Genomic DNA, 17,890 nt, shown 5'->3' on the forward strand with positions numbered 1-17,890 from the left:
ATCATTAAGTGAAAGCTTGTCTAAAGAAAGTTTTTAGATTTTATTTGAATGAGTTTAGAGAGGATGACTCTCTGATGTTCTTTGGAAGTGAATTCCAGAGTTTTGGAACATAGCAGGAGAAAGCTCTGTCCACCATTGAGTGTAGGCGAGAGGGGGTACACATAAGACTAGAATTTAAGGAGTGGAGGTTATGAGGAGGGGAGTAAGTTGATAAGTTCAGAGAGATAATAGGGTGCCAAGCCTTGAAGAGCCTTATAGGTGAGCATGAGGATGTTAAAGTCTATGTGAAACCTGACCCATAGCCAGTGCTAGGACTCCAGGATAGAGGTAATATGATGGCTTGTACCAGACCTAGTCAGGATTCTGGCTACAGAATCATGAACATATTGAAGTTGATTAATAGTGGATTTAAGTACACCGGCGAGTAGAGAATTGCAGTCGTAAAGTCAGGAAAACAAATATATGGATCCGCTTTTCAGCTACAGTGTATGATAGCATAGGCCACAGCCGAGCAATGTTTCTCAAATGGAAAAAAGATGTTCTGATAACATTTTGTGCATGTGGGTCAAAGGATAAACTACCATCAAAGGATAAATTACCATAGGTTTTTCAATTTAGACTGAAGCTCAAGTAAAGTGCCATCTATAGATAAGCTATTAAGACTGGCCTTACATAATTGATAGGGGTGCCGATAAACATGACTTCAGACTTGTCACAGTTTAATTGAAGGAAATTGTGGGCCATCCAAGTTTTTATATCACAAATACAGTTAGATAGTAGAGAAGCAGCCAAAGTAGAATCCGGATTAGTGTAGATGTATATCTGAGTGTCATCAGCATAGAAGTGATAATTGAGCCCATGTGATCTAAGCAGGGACACCGAGGAACTATTATGAGTCTTCTAAATAAGTGTTTTCATCCTAAAGATTTATGAAGATATAAGGGCAAATGCATTATCAACTCGCATTTCCACTGAACTAAAGTACCAATTATGCAGTAAACTAACTGGTACCTAAGTGTTTCTGCTTTTTTTTAACTCAGCTAGCAGTAGAGATAAACAATGAATATTGAATGCTACCTGCTACACTGAAACGTCTACTTTAACAATCTCTAACTAATCTGACTAACAATGTTTGCAAACATATTCTTATTGAGAACTGTTTATGCATCCAAAAATACAATTACCAAAAATTCCCAAGTGTTATAAATAACACATGCTAGTGCTGATAACAATTGGACAAAATAACAAAAATGGAAACAATGAAAACACGAAGATGCTTGGTAAAAATATGAATTCTGCAGAACAATTGTTTTGGGCTAATACTGTTTTTTTTTTTTTAACAAACTATTATGCCTTGGATACTGTCAATGGAAGTGTGTTGAATTCATTAATATAAACCTCATACACAAATAAATGCACAAAATGATAATGTCAATATATTATATATAAATGCGGTTTACTGGTCACAAATGAAAAGAAAACAGTGAACAGATAAGAATGTATAAAAGTCTATGCATGCAGTGAAAAGAGTGTTGGATTCTACAATAAACAATGCTATTGTGCAAATATAACGACAATAAAACAGTTATAATACATTGTGTTCCAAACAATTACATTGCCTTAAAATAGAAAGCCAAATAAAAAATAAGACTTGCTCAGTTAATGTCGACTGCTGTGAAAACATAATTAGAATGAAAACAAATGATGTTTGATCTGGACAAAAATAAAAATTAATTTAATGCATTATTAGGCTTCTATTAAGTCTATTTTGTGAGAGCAAGGTAAAAAAAAAATATTCAATTAGTTTGATAAGTGTGAGGAACTGGAGGGAGGAAATACATTGAAATCCTTATTATATGAATTAACTTTAATCTTGCCTGGAAATATTCACTTTAGTGCAGGTTCAGACTAGCAAAAAATAAGTTCTTGGGAAAACACAAGAACTTACAGACACTAATGTATTACTCAGGGAAATTGTGTGTACTGGGTATCCTCAGTACAATTTTAGAAAATCATTTTTTTTTAGGTTTTCAAGTGGAAGGAAACTACCACTTAAAGCAGAACTAAACCCATTGATCTAATGGTTTCCCAAAACAGTTACATTCTAGGCATGCCATGAAAGATAAATGTCACAAGCGCTTGTACTCTGAACTGAACTGTTAAGCCTTCAAATTGTTTGCGTCTTTAAATTAGCTGGTCATAATCAACACCATGACAACTGAAGATCAAACAGAAGTTAAGATGGTAGCTTCCTTGGCTGTAAAGAGGAGGAGGGTTTAGTTCCGCTTTAAGGTCAACAGCATGATTGATGTAAAATTAGGGGGCACTGCAAGTTCTGAAGCTCAAAGAGCCCCTGGAGCCTTAAGTGAAAGTCATGAAGGTATGGATCAGTGATTTAAAGAGGTATGGTTTGAGATGCTGTTAGACTTTTGCCATGTGTCTAGACTTTACATCTTCAAACATGGCTACAATTGGAAATCTCCTTGTAACAGCTGGCCAATTACTCCTCCTTATCTGCAATGTGTTTTAAGCAGTTTTTTAAAATCTAAATGATAGTTTAAAATACTTTTTTTTACAGGTAAAGCAATTCAAATTAAGTGTTTGATCCAAAGCATTGCATAAGTACAGGTTATATTTTGAAAACTGAAAGTCAAAAAGGTCATATTCATAAGATATGAGCACCTGAAGTTAGGTACAGATCTAGATTTTTCAATTCAAAAGTCTGCAAGGTTTTTTGAACAAACCCTCAGGTTAAAATTCATAATAAAGAGTAGGAATGGGCCGAACGACCCCCTGTTTGGTTCGCACCAGAACTTTCGAACATCGTGAAAGTTCGGAACTGAATAACAAACCCCATTGAAGTCTATGGGACCCGAAAGTAAAAACAAAAAAGTGCCCATTTTGAAGGCTTATATGCAAATAATTGGGCATGCAATGGTTATGGGGGCCCGAGTACTGCCCTGGGGGACATGCATCAATGAAAAAAAAAGTTCGTAAAAAAACGTCATTTTTAAATGAGTATTGAGCAGTGACACAGCAATAATTGCATTTATAAAGCCCAAAAAATGACATTTCCCTTGCAAGCTTTCTTTATTTTTTAAGCAACTGCTTGGGGAGTCGGTCTCGATGATGAGGCCGCAATGTAGTGCACTGGAAACAAGATTCAAGATTTTTTGGATAAATTCTGGTGTCTCTACAACAGACTTTGGATTTCTACTTCTGTAACGGGTGCAGAAATATTGTTCTTTGGGTGTGAGTGAAGCCTTCTCACTGTAACCCTATAGAGGTACTCTTGATGAAAGCAAGAATTGGCCTTGCTGTCAAAAATTGCAATGATACAAACCTGTCAAACAGGTGTGGAATGATTGTTCCTTGGGTGTCATTTTGTGCCTATAAAACCTATACCAAAAACATTCTTCCAGATGAAATCAACGGCAACAACACTAGGCAGCCTAGAAGTCCTGCAGAGATTCCACATCCCAAAAAACACTTAAATCGGCGATATCTGCATCAGGAGCTTCATAGCTGCTGGTAATCCAGGACTGATTCATTTTGATAAAAATCAAGCGGCCCACCTAGTCTGTGGGCAGACATGTTCTGTGATCAGTAGGGATGAGCTTCGAGTTCGAGTCTAACTCATGCTCGATGTTGAACATTGCCTGTTCGCTCGAACAGCGAACAATTTGGGGTGTTCGCAGCAAATTCGAAAAGCCACGGAACACCCTGTAAAAGTCTATGGGAGAAATCTAAAGTGCTAATTTTAAAGGCTTATATGCAAGTTATTGTCATAAAAAGTGTTTGGGTCCTGTCCCAGGGGACATGTATCAATGTAAAAAACCTTTTAAAAACTGCCGTTTTTTCGAGAGCAGTGATTTTAATAATGCTTAAAGTGAAACAATAAAAGTGTAATATTCCTTTAAATTTCATACCTGGGGTGAGTGTATAGTATGCCTGTAAAGGGGTGCATGTTTCCCGTGCTTAGAACTGTCCCTGCACAAAGAGTCATTTCTGCAGTTAAAAAAATAATGTAAAAGCACTCGTGGCTATAATGAATTGTCGGCTCCCTGTAATACAGAGAACAGTCATTGATTAAAAAAAAAAAAAGCGTGGGGTTCCCCCAAATTCAATTACCAGACCCATCAGGTCTGGTATGGATTTTAAGGGGAACTCCATGGCAAATGTAAAAAAAAAATGGCGTGGAGTTTCCCCCAAAAATCCATACCAGACCCTTTTCCTGTAGCCTGCCAGGTTGCATGCTCGGATAAAGAGGGGGTTTCTAGAAAAAATGTGAATTTCTCATTAGTGGAGCAGTGTGTGGCTAATAATGGAAAGGTAAGATATAAAAATATGTTTGTTCTTCAAAAAAATAATTTGAAAATATGTTTCATTGCAATGATAAGAAACAAAATGCTGCAAAGAACAGACACATTCAATAGATATTATTTAGAACTTATACCCATTTTTTTTTTTTTTTTTTAGAACGCAAATTTTTCCCTCATTTTAGGCCGATATGTATTCTTCTACATATTTATGGTAAAAAAAAAAAAAAAAATCGCAATAAGTGTATATTGATTAATTTTTGCAAAAGTTATAGCGTCTACAAATAGATAGATTTATGGCAGATGGATAGATTTATGGCATTTTTATTATTATTTTTATTTTACTGGAAATGGCGGCGATCTGCGATTTTTATTGGAACTGCGACATTATGGTAGACACATCGAACACTTTCGACACATTTTTGAAACCATTCACAATTATACAATGATCAGTGCTATAAAAATGCACTGATTACTGTGTAAAAGTCACTGGCAGGGAAGGGGTTAACGCTAGGGGATGATAAAGGGGTTAACTGTGTTCCCTAGTATGTGTTCTAACAGGGGTGTGGGACTGACAATAGGAGATGACATATTGTAGTTCCTAGCTATTAGGAGCTATTTGCACTACCCTGCTGTTTCAACTTGATGGCAATTTGTAAAAAACAAAAGATAAAAAAGGAAATACAGTGCCTAGAAAAAGTATTCACACCCCTTGAAATTCTCCAAATTTTGTCAGGTTATAACCAAAAACGTAAATGTATTTTTCTGGGATTTTATTGGGATAGACCAACCCAAAGTGGCACATTATTGTGAAGTGGAAGGAAAATTATAAATAGTTCTGATATAATAAATAGGTGAAAAGTGTGGCGTGTATTTGCATTCAGCCCCCCGAGTCAATACTTTGTAGAACCTCCTTTTGTTGCATTTATAGCTGCAAGTTTTTTTTTGATATGTCTATTAGCTTTGCACATCTAGGAGGGTGACATTTTTACCCACTTTTATTTGCAAAATAGCTCAAGCTCTCTCAGATTGGATGTACAGCATCTGTGAAGAGCAATTTTCAAGTCTTTCCACAGATTCTCAATTGGATTTAGGTCTGGACTTTGAATAAGCCATTCTAGCCCATGAACATGCGTTGATCTAAAACATTTCATTGTAGCTCTGGCTGTATGTTTAAGGTCATTGTCCTGCTGGAAGGCGAACCTCCATCTAAGTCTCAAGTCTTTTGCAGACTCTAATGCCGCATACACACGATCAGACTATCCGGTAGACTTAGTCCGGCAGACAGACCACCGGACTTTCCAAACGAGCGGACTTGCCAACACACGCCCACACATGAACTGACTTTTCTGCCGGACTTTTGCAGAGGTCTGCCGGACTTTTCAAATGAATGGATTTTACCAAACACAGACAAAAGTCTGTTAATTTTGAACGCGACTTCAGGTACGACGGGACTAGCGAAGGAAGTCAATGTCGCCGCTTCCATTGGCGAAATTGACACCTTGCTTGCCCTGTTGCCTGGTATGGATTTCAAAGGGAACCCCTACACCTAAAAAAACCTCAAAGTCCATACCAGACCCTTATCCGAGCACATAGCCCGGCCGGTCAGGAAACCATACCAGGCCGCGTGCCCTCAACATGGGGGGGGTAGGTGCTTTGGGGAAGGGGGCCCTGCGGCCCCTCCCACCACAAAGCACCTTGTCCCCATGTTGATGAGGACAAGGGCCTCTTCCCGACAACCCTGACCCTTGGTCGTTGGAGTCTGCAGGTGGGGGACTTATCGGAATCTGGGAGCCCCCTTTAATAAGAGGGCCTCCAGATCCTGGCCCCCACCCTATGTGAATGAGCATGGGGTACATCGTACCCCTACATATTCACCTGGGGGGAAAAAGTGGTAATAAAAAAAACACACACAGATTTTTAAAGTAGTTTATTAATCAGCTCTGGGGGTCTTCTCGCCAGGCTCCTCCGTTATCTTCTGCTCTTTTGCTAGCAGAGGAGCCTGGCTTTCTCGTTCGTCGTAGTCAGCGACCGGGGGTCTTCCGACTTCAAGGGTCTTCTTCCGACTTCTTTGCCTTCTTCTGCCAGGCTCCTCTATCTTCTTCCAGCTCTTTTAATAGCGTTGGCCCGGTCTCCTCACTCACCATCGTCGCCTTCTTCTTCTTCTCTTCTTCCGATGTTGACACGACGCTCTCTCCGGCTGTAATGCCATTGACAAGTTGCGCGGCGACTTATATAGGCATAAGGGGTGGGGTCACCGGGTGATGCCACATGGTAACCCCACCCCTTATGATTTCACAGTCCCAGCATCCCCGGGACTGTGACATCATAAGGGGTGGGGGTCACCCGGTGACCCCGGCCCTTATGCCTATATAAGTCGCCGCGCAACACGTCCCTGGCATTACAGCCAGAGAGAGCATCGTGCCAACATCAGAAGAAGAGATGAAGGAAGAAGAAGGTGGCGGCGACGGCGAAAGAGAAGACCGGGCCAACGCTAGTAAAAGAGCTGGAAGAAGATAGCGGAGGAGCCCGGCAGAAGAACCGAAGAACGCGAAGAAGTCTGAAGACGACCCCCGAAGTCAGAAGACGACCCCTGGACGACGACGACGATGAGGGAGAAAGCAAGGCTCCTCCGCTAGCAAAAGAGCGGCAGAAGATAGTGGAGGAGCCCGGCGAGAAGTCCCCCGAGGCCGGAAGAAGACCCCCGGAGCTGCCTAATAAACTACTTTAAAAACCTGTGTTGTGTGTTTTTTATTTACACTTTTTTTCCCCCAGGTGAATGGGTAGGAGTACATTGTACCCCATACTCATTCACATAGGGTGGGGGGCCGGAATCTGGGGGCCAGGGTTGTCAGGAAGAGGCCCCTGTCCTCATCAACATGTGGACGAGGTGCTTTGGGGTGGGTTGCCCGCAGGGCACCCCCCTTCCCCAAAGCACACATCCCCCAATGCTCGCTCATCCCCACCCCCTTCCTGACCGGCTGGGCTGCGTGCTTGGATAAGGGTCTGGTATGGACTTTGGGGGGACCCCCACGCTGTTTATCGGCATAGGGGTTACCCTTTAAACCCATACCAGGTGTCAATCGTGCTAGTCCCGTTGTACCTGAAGTCACGTTCAAAACTAACAAACTTTAGTCCGGGTGTGGGCTAGTCCGTTCATTTGAAAAGTCTGGCGGACTAGCACACAGATGAGTGGATTTTCCTCCGGAAAGCTGAGTCCTTTTGGGAAGAGAGCCCACACACGGTCGAATTGTCCAGCAGATTCTGGTCCGCTGGACTAAGTCCGTCGGATAGTCCAATCGTGTGTACGCAGCATAACAGGTTTTCTTCTAAGATTGCCCTATATTTGGCTACATCCATCTTTCCATCACCTCTGACCAGCGTCCCTGTCCCTGCTGAAGAAAACAATCCCCACAACATGACGCTGCCACCCCCATGTTTCACGAGGGGGATGGTGTGTTCAAGGTGATGTGCAATGCTAGTTTTCTGCCACATATAGCATTGTGCTTTTAAGCCAAAAAGTTTAAATGTTGGTCTCATCTGACCTGAGAACTTTCTTCCACCTGTTTACTGTGTCCCACACATGGCTTCTCCTAAACTGTAAATGGAACTTCTTATGACTTTCTTTCAACAATGGCTTTCTTCTTGCCACTCTTCCATAAAGGCCAGATTTGTAGAGTGCACAACTAATAGCTGTCCTGAACAGCCGTATTTATACTGAGATCAAATTACACACAGATGAACTCTGGATTTTAGTTAGGGGTATCAGAGTAAAGGGGGCTGAATACAAACGCACGCTACACTTTTGAGATATTTATTTGTAAAAAAATTGGAAAGCCATTTATCATTTCACTTTCATTGCATAATTATGCGCCACTTTGTGTGGGTCTATCACATAAAATCCCAAAACAATACATTCACGTTTTTGGTTGTAGTATGATAAAATGTGGAAAATTTCAAGGGGTATGAATACTTTTTCAAGGCACTGTACACGTATGAGCTTTTCTTGACTGCCTAAATAATATATATTGTTAATTCTCAAGTAATTTTACAAAACTTTTTGTTAAAACGCTTTGGAAAAAAAAGTATTTTTTTTTAGGTTACAAATTGTGTACTTCTGGATGCACCCCATCTACCTGAAATTTGCTTTTCAGATATTTGAGCTCTGTAGCTGTACAGCAGATATGGCAGATACCCATAGAGTTGGGTCCATTCTTTTTAATCTAATATGTGCCCTCTGCTCTATTCTGGCTCCTGCAATTGCTGCCCTGTTCAACATCCTCCACTTTGCAAGTATTTTCTCTCAGCCTTCACAAATGCAATTTTACATCCTATATTGAAGAATTTTAGTATTGGCCCTTCTTTAGTCTCAAGCATCTACCGTATATACTCGAGTATAGGCCGACCCGAATATAAGCCGAGGCCCCCAATTTACCCCCAAAAAAACTGGCAAACTTATTGACTCGTGTATAAGCCGAGGGTGAGACATGCCTGTCCATCCCTGTGTGTGTGTCCGTCCCTGTGTGTCCGTCCATCCCTGTGTGTGTGTGTGTGTCCATCCATCCATCCATCCCTGTGTGTGTGTGTGTCCATCCATCCATCCATCCCTGTGTGTGTGTGTCTCCATCCATCCATCCCTGTGTGTGTGTGTCTCCATCCATCCATCCATCCCTGTGTGTGTGTGTCTCCATCCATCCCTGTGTGTGTGTGTGTCCATGTGTGTGTGTCCGTGTGTGTGTGTGTGTGTGTGTGTGTGTGTGTGTGTGTGTGTGTGTGTGTGTGTGTGTGTCCAGCCTACCTGTGTCCCGAGCCTCCGTCCCGTGCCTTGCCTCCTTGCCTCCGTCCCGTGCCGTGCCTTGCCTCCTTGCCTCCGTCCCGTGCCGTGCCTTGCCTCCTTGCCTCCGTCCCGTGTCGTGTCGTGCCTTGCCTCCGTCCCGTCCCGTCCCGTGCCTTGCCTTGCCTCCGTCCCGTGCCTTGCCAGGATCGCCTCGGCGGCCATTCTAAAATTCAAAAGCCCCGCCTCCGCCTCCGCCTGTGATAGGCGGAACACTGAATTTCCCAGCAGCCTGTGTTCCGCCTATCACCGATATCGTCTCATCCTCGTACTACGGACGAGGATGAGACGATGTCCGTGATAGGCGGAACACAGGCTGCTGGGAAATTCAGTGTTCCGCCTATCACAGGCGGAGGCGGAGAAGGAGGCGCGGCTTTCAAATTGTAGTATGTCCGCCGTCTGTCTGCTCGATACGCTGATCGAGCAGTCAGACGGCGATGACTCGAGTATAAGCCGAGGGGGGCACTTTCAGCCTCAAAAAAGAGGCTGAAAATCTCGGCTTATACTCGAGTATATACGGTACTCTATTTTTATTTTCTTTGAACCTTTATATATAAAAATATAAATTCACTGCAGCTATGCAGTGACACCACCATAATTATAGTATAACTGGCAGTTCCACCATCTCCAAACCTGCAGACCTGGGGCTGCAGGCAAAAAATGCAGGGGCCTGTGCATTGTACAAGCCAATACAAATATTTAATAATGCACATTTTTTTATTTGTAGTTCTTCCCATATGCCACCTAAGAATATTCACAGTTTGCTTATATTAACTGCAAATACATAGTTCACATTTTGCAAAGATATATCAATGTTGGTGCATTTACCAAATCTTTGCAAAAGGTGAACTATGTATATAGAGTTCTAGGCTGCAGTTAACCACTTGCTTACTGGGCACTTAAACCCCCCTCAGTCCCAGACCAATTTTCAGCTTTCAGCGCTGATGCACTTTGAATGACAATTGCGCGGTCATACAACACTGTACCCAAATGAAATTTTTATCATTTTTTTCCCACAAATAGAGCTTTCTTTTGGTGGTATTTAGTTACAGCTCGGAGTTTTATTTTTTGCTAAACAAACAAAAAAAGATGCAAAAAAAAAAAAAAAAAAATCATGTTTTAATAGTTTGTTATAAAATTTTGCAAACGGGTCATTTTTCTCCTTCATTGAAGTGCGCTGATAAGGCGGCACTGATAGGCTGCATTGGTGGGCACTGATGGGCTGCATTGGTGGGCACTGATAGGCTGCATTGGTGGGCACTGATAGGCTGCACTGGTGGGCACTGATAGGCATAGTTAAGGCGGCACTAATAGGCACAGATAAGGCGGCACCGATGGGCACAGATAAGGCGGCACTGATGGGCAAAGATGGGCACAGATAAGATGGCACGGATGGGTGGCACGGATAAGTGGCACGGATGGGTGGCACGGATGGGCACTGATAGGTACCACAGATAGATGGGACTGATGGGCACTGATAGGTGGCACTGATAGGTGGCTCTGATAGGTGGCACTGCTGGGCACTGATGGGCGGCACTGCTGGGCACTGATGGGCGGCACTGCTGGGCACTGATGGGCGGCACTGGGGTGCAGCACCTTTGAGGCAGATTGGGTGGCACTGTGGGTGGCACTGTGGGTGGCACTGTGGGTGGCACTGTGGGGTGGCACTGTGGGTGGCACTGTGGGTGGCACTGTGGGCACTATGGGCACAGACGGGGGGCACTTACTTTTACTTTTAGTTATTCTTCAGGATGGCACTGCGGGAGGCAGGTGGGCACTGGCAGGTGGCATGTGGTGCCTTGCATTGCTGGCCGTGATCGGGACTGATGTCCCGATCACGGCCGCCGGTGATCGGCTTTTTTTTTTTCTCCTCGCGCTGTCAGCGCGAGGAGGAATAATAGCCGATTACCGGCTCCGTTCTATCACATGATCAGCTGTCATTGGCTGACAGCTGATCACGTGATAAGGGGTCGGGATCGACCCCTTACACGGATCGGTGATCAGGCGAGTCTCACGGACTCGCCGATCACAGGGGGCGCGCAGGCCGCTCGTAACCGGGACGACGTCAATAGACGTAGTCCCGGCAATCTAGGTCCGCGCTAATGCCGTCATTCGGCAATAGCGCGGTACCCAAGTGGTTAAAGAGGAGGGCCAGCTTTAAAAAAAAAAAATTTAAAGTCAGCAGCTGCAAACACTGTAGCTGCTGACTTTTAATAAGCAGACTTACCAGTCCAGGGCGCCCGCGATGTCGGCCGCCCGAGGCTGACCCGTCCCTCAGCCAATTCAACTAAGGGAAACAGGCAGTGGAGCCTTGCGGCTTTACTGCCCGTTTCCTACTGCGCATGCGCGAGTCGCGCAGCGCTTTGTGAAGAAAGACGCCGCACAGAGGAGAGAAGACAGAACATCACCGCGGAGGAGGAAGAGGCAGATTAAGACGATATGCCTAGCAACAGGCATTTCTGGTAAGTTTAAAAAAAAATTTTTTTTCATTTTTATTTTTTCTAATTTTTTGCTAATTTTTAATGTACTTTTGTTTTTCAGGGTGGCCCTCCACTTTAATATAAGAAAACTGTGAATATTCTTATGAGGCATTTGGGAAGAACTACAAGGCAAAGTACAGACACTACAGATCCAAACAGATACTGTGTAGTAGAAGGAGTGGAGAGATTATTTTTATTAAACTGCCTGGAAAAAATCTTCCTCTTGGCACAGAGGGGGTATAGATATTCCCTTGCCAGACCATACCAGCTGAGATCCGAGTCTGAAAATGGGAGTGAGGACACCCGGGGAGCAGCGTAGCACTGCCCAAATCCCACTGCTGACTACCAGAGGCTTTTTGGGGAGACCAATGTTGTTAAATACACCAAACCTCTTTTAAGGGCCTCAACGATAGTCGGCATTACAGCTCAAAAGACTACTCATCCCGTAAAAAATTATTCTGCAAGTCCCCTTTGCTACCATCCGCCCTTTATTTTGGACAATGCATACCCAGTCGTTCTAGAACTAACATCACTTTCATAAATCTGCTCCAGTAGTATAGTTCCAGTACTCGGTAGTTTAAACTTTACTACTGCTCACTGCCACTCTTGAGGTGGCCTTATAACTGTTTATGCTGATCTGGGTGCCAAATGTCACCTTATGCCTAGTACTTACTGTTAATAATTTTGTATGCTAAACTGTGTTATTACTATTGTTAATCCATTTTCTGCTTGCCTCGTTATGAACTGTATTGGGTGACAATATGTTAAGGTTGCCTTTACTACCTGGTTTAATGATTTCTTTCATATAGTACTACTAAGTATTACTTTCAATGATTTCCTGTGATATTGTATGTTTGTACACTCAACCTGATGCGTCAGATTGGCTGAGGTTCTTGAGAAGGTTTAGGTAAAAGAACAGATGATCTCTCCTATCCAGCGGCTCCTACGGGGGTAACACTACATGTATATGGAAGTGCTTCAAAGCAAATACATAATAGAACCTTTAAGAAAGCAGTCAAACAACTAAGAAATGTACTATTCAAAGACAATATATGGCTTAAATAAATTGTATTTGCATTCACTCTGAGCCCCACAGCACTCACACAGTCTACTATAGCTAGAGCTAAAACCTTGTAATTTAGGCTCACTAACAGCATGTATATATGTCCTCCCTAGGTGTCAGATTAAATAGCAACTAGGATAAAGGGTATATAAACTTTCAAGATAAGTTTTACTACCTAATTAATTTAAATCCCCTAGACAGGTATACATATCCATTATTTTTATTCCATAAAGGCCTAGAATGTAATTTATTGGTAGCATTTTCTGGTCTGCTATACACAGATTTTACTAGACATTAGACATGATCATATGCACTGTCTTCCATTTTATGTAATTTGTCATCTTTTGAAGGGAATGAGAATTATTCTGTGTTACTTTTCATTACTCATTGAAGGGTGGTAAATCAATTCTTTCTCTGAGAGGTCCTTGAAAGACAGTATTAGAATTCAGCAAAAAGCAAAGTAAAATGCAAAATAAAACATTTCTTTGGTGAAGTTTGTGACATGTTTCATCTTACCCTTTTAGATACATTACAACTCAAAAAGTGAAATTATATATATATATATGTTAGTAATTTTGCTTATGTGTAAAGTGTTTTAAGGCAACAAGCCTTGATATTAAGGGACATGTGATGTAAAATAGGGAACAGACAGAGAAAGGTAAGAATCAGTTTGCAAGTACCAAGTTAAAAACAACGGTAGTCAGTTGTAAAGGAGAAAGGTGAATGTAATCTTCTGGTTGTGCATAGTATGTAGAAGTATGTTTCTAGTGTTGGGGTGCTTTGATGACAGAGACTGTGTTCAGTGAAATTCTTTACATGCCTCTGAACCCAGAAAAGTTGAGAACAATGATAAACAATGACACTATTAAAAAATCGTTGAAACCAACATGATACAGGATGCCAAGTAACCCCTTTACTCCTGATGCAGCTACACCAGTGGACCCCAGCGTTTTGAGGAGAAACAGACCCCATTTCTCAAGGTGACAAGAACCAAATACCAAGTGCAGAACACTGGACCAAGAGTGAAAATCCAAATACAGGAGAGACCATGATGTACTGATGATGATGTTACACTCTTATGCAACTCAAAGTAAACAACTATCTGTTTTACATTAATAAACTTATATAACATAAACCCATTATAAATCAAAGTAAACACACATTTTACAAAATTAGAGCAACAGCCAATAAAAGTTATTTTATAAGACAACAGCTAGCCATAATTGGATCTAGTCAGCAGGGATCAGACACATTTCAATCCATCCATTACCGTTCCTGTTTGAAAGGAGTCAATTTAATGATCAACTTCTCTTGAGTGGAAATGTTGGTATATTTTCTTTTGATTGGTGGCTGCAGTGCTGATCAGTGTATTTTGACAGCAGAGGAGTCCTGCTGTCAGAGTACAGTGGGGGGATTCCTTCATCCACCTCAAATGTGCGGATGGAGAAATCTGTTCTGTTTCCTTTGATCAGCCATCTGTCTGATCAAAGCAAAGAAGCATCTATCTATGGCTAATTAAAATGTTTCCAAGTTTAGATGGCTTATACTGCATTGAAGCCCCTTCATTGTTGCATTGATGTAGCTGAATTGCTAAAACCCATTCCTGTAATCCAAAGAATTCTGTATCCTAAAAAAAGATTATAAAGCACAACTGCCAACCTTGTCAATCAGGAGAAAATTCTATGTCTGACCACCCCCCCCCCCCCCCCCCCGCCCATGAAACCCACTCACCAGACCAAGCAGTTCAGGGTTAAGGGAGGTCCTTACTCAGTGGGGTCATATCACCGAGGAGATAAGAACAGCCTCCCTTGCTTTGGATATGACAGGCAGCAGGAGCTTTGGGTGCCCTGAAACTGTCAGCAATAGCTGCTGCACCATGGACACTGTGGTGGGGAGTTTGGACCTCTTTTTCTATGCCTCTGCGGCATTAAGAAATTAGCAGTATATTGTGAAGGTCATCTATTAAGCACGTCACTGAAAATTTTATATTTTTGTTAAACATCCCTAATAGAATCAAAAGATATAAGTTTGAGTAAAAAAGTAACTTTACTTGTATTATGCACTACTGGCATAATTTACTTTTTGGTATGAGTACAGAACACCCTCCTTAGTGAGTCCAGTTGTCTTTAGGAATTTAAAGATTGCTGCCACTAAAACACATTTGCAATTTAAATGATTCATGTATGTCACTTGAAATAAAATAAATGTTGCTACACAAAACTGTTAAACAATGATGCAAAGAAGAAATAAAATCTACAATGTCAAGAAATAAGGAAATACAGAAAACATATAAGATGGATAAATAAAACAGTCCACAATACCGTAGTGACATCTGAATCAGGTGGTGTCATTTCTACCAGGTTAATAAGGTAAGGTTCATCCTTCCATTGAGGAGCATTGTCATTTATATCCAACAAAGTGATATTTACCTAAAAATAAAAAGTGGGGTTAGCCTTTACAATGTATTGTATATTCTATAATACGGCAATGTGAAATTATTGATATTATCTATAGATACTGCAGATATTAAAAATATTTTTCATTAAAAAAACAAAAGCGACCCTGTTGCTAAACTATTAGCTTACATGCACATTTATTGTAAAATCTGCATGCTATCCATCTGTAAAATCATGCCTTGTATAGACATCTAAAAGCCCAGAGACTGCTACTGGGTGCAGCTATCTTGGATAGCAGCCCCAGTGGAATCAGAGCTACCACTCAAGTGACACTCTATAGCAGTGATGGCGAACCTTGGCACCCCAGATGTTTTGGAACTACATTTCCCATGATGCTCAACTACACTGCAGAGTGCCAGAGCATCATGGGAAATGTAGTTCCAAAACATCTGGAGTGCCAAGGTTTGCCATCACTGCTCTATAGTATCCCTTTTTAATTCTCCCCCTGGAACTATATAAAAGGTTATGTAGGGAGTTGAAGGCAAGAGTGGAGGAACTGACTGCTCTGATAGCAATTAGACACACCCAGAAGAGGAGAGGGCTATAAAGATACAAGGAAGGAAAAGGTTGTGCTAGAGAATTGGCTAGTCAACTTTTCTAACAAGTTCAAAGGCACATTGAAAATGATTATAAATAATTCTGGAAACATGAGAGGCATGGGATTGATTTACTAAAACTTGAGAGTTCAAAATCTGATGTAGGGCTGCATAGAAACCAATTCGTTTTGAAGATCCCTTTTCTTTGTGTGACACTTTTTGAAAGATTGATTTGGCTGCACAGTTTTCAGCATTTTGTTGTTGCGGAGATCAGTTCCTCTATTTGTGATTTTAAGCTGGAAGTGTGGAGATAGTTGTATCTATCAGTGGGTTTCCTGTATATTATGGTGTGTACCTTTTCATCTCTGATGTAAACTGTTGAGTCTAGGAAATTGACGTGTGTGCTTACATTGATTAATGGGTGAAATGTATTGACCAATAATAAAAAGAAGTAACGTTGTTTTAGATTTTCTTCACTTTCTGGCTACATGATAAATATATCACCAATATAGCGATATTATCTGTATGACTTTTGTTGTGCAGCCAAATCAATCCATCAACACTGGATATCAAGCATTAAGAGAACTAACTTTAGCAGGAGATTGGGTAACCCATAACTAGTGATGGACGAACTTCCGACGGGACGTTTCGCGAACGCGAAACGCGAACGGACACAAACGTTCGCGAAAACGACCGTTCGCCGCGGGCTCCATTGACTTCAATGGGAGGCGAATTTCGCAAACCTTTAGGTCGAATTTGCGGCCACGGGGTAATTATTAGGGGGTAGCACGTAGTCCCACCACCTGGACAATAGCATAATACATGTATGAGGTGAATTTGGGATCGATAACTACAAGCATTTTTTTTTTTATTTGGGAAATTGTTCTGACAATTCAGGACTATGGAGCTAATGAAGGCAATGGAGGAGAGGGAAGGTCAGGGACCAGGGTAGGCAAACAAGAGGGTGCAGGAGATACAGAGCACTGACAGCAGCACCGTAATACAGAGCACTGACATCAGCACCGTGACATACAGCGCTGACAGCAGCTCCGTGACATACAGCGCTGACAGCAGCTCCGTGACATACAGCGCTGACAGCAGCTCCGTGACATACAGCGCTGACAGCAGCTCCGTGACATACAGCGCTGACAGCAGCTCCGTGACATACAGCGCTGACAGCAGCACCGTGACATACAGCGCTGACAGCAGCTCCGTGACATACAGCGCTGACAGCAGCTCCGTGACATACAGCGCTGACAGCAGCTCCGTGACATACAGCACTGACAGCAGCTCCGTGACATACAGCGCTGACAGCAGCTCCGTGACATACAGCGCTGACAGCAGCACCGTGACATACAGCGCTGACAGCAGCTCCGTGACATACAGCGCTGACAGCAGCTCCGTGACATACAGCGCTGACAGCAGCTCCGTGACATACAGCGCTGACAGCAGCTCCGTGACATACAGCGCTGACAGCAGCTCCGTGACATACAGCGCTGACAGCAGCTCCGTGACATACAGCGCTGACAGCAGCTCCGTGACATACAGCGCTGACAGCAGCTCCGTGACATACAGCGCTGACAGCAGCTCCGTGACATACAGCGCTGACAGCAGCTCCGTGACATACAGCGCTGACAGCAGCTCCGTGACATACAGCGCTGACAGCAGCACCGTAAGCAGCCCCAGGAGGAAGTCAGCACAGCACAGGGATGGTGTGATCCCCTCATAATAAGAACCCCCAGGAGGAAGTCAGCACAGCACAGGGATGGTGGGAGCCCCTCATAATAAGAACACCCAGGAGGAAGTCAGCACAGCACAGGGATGGTGGGAACCCCTCATAATAAGCAGCCCCAGTAGAAATATGACACCGCTCAACCTCTTCAAAGAGGAGGGTAGGGGCATATAGTACGGTGTGCTTTTTTGGGTCAGGGAAGTGAGCCAAATGAATTAAGAAGGTCTGTGTGCTTGATTCCAAAAATTGTTTATAGACATATACATGGTCTACTGATCACATGTGTTGAATTCCTCCGAGATCCATGCCTCATTCATTTTTAGAAATGTGAGGTAGTTAACACTGTGGTGAGCTAGGCGAGTACGCTTATCGGTCACAATCCCCCCTGCTGCGCTGAACGTCCTTTCGGACAGGACACTGGATGAGGGGCAAGCCAACAGTTCGATTGCAAATTGGGCAAGCTCTGGCCA

At 42.8% G+C, this 17,890-nt stretch overlaps 1 protein-coding gene across 2 annotated transcripts in view; it reads right to left on the reverse strand.

The window, feature by feature from the left end:
- CDH23 (cadherin related 23) overlaps nucleotides 1-17,890 on the reverse strand; it is a 1,769,196-nt gene that overhangs the window by 508,933 nt on the left and 1,242,373 nt on the right. For both annotated transcript variants that reach the window (XM_077454574.1, XM_077454575.1), the window contains exon 21: nucleotides 15,018-15,125. In XM_077454574.1, the coding sequence (XP_077310700.1) occupies nucleotides 15,018-15,125 (108 nt within the window). The remainder of the gene's footprint in view (nucleotides 1-15,017; nucleotides 15,126-17,890) is intronic.

This window comes from Lithobates pipiens, unplaced genomic scaffold, assembly GCF_037356315.1.
Source record: "Lithobates pipiens isolate NorthernLeopardFrog02 unplaced genomic scaffold, aLitPip1_a1.2 Scaffold_25, whole genome shotgun sequence".
NCBI classification, from domain to species: Eukaryota; Metazoa; Chordata; class Amphibia; order Anura; family Ranidae; genus Lithobates; species Lithobates pipiens.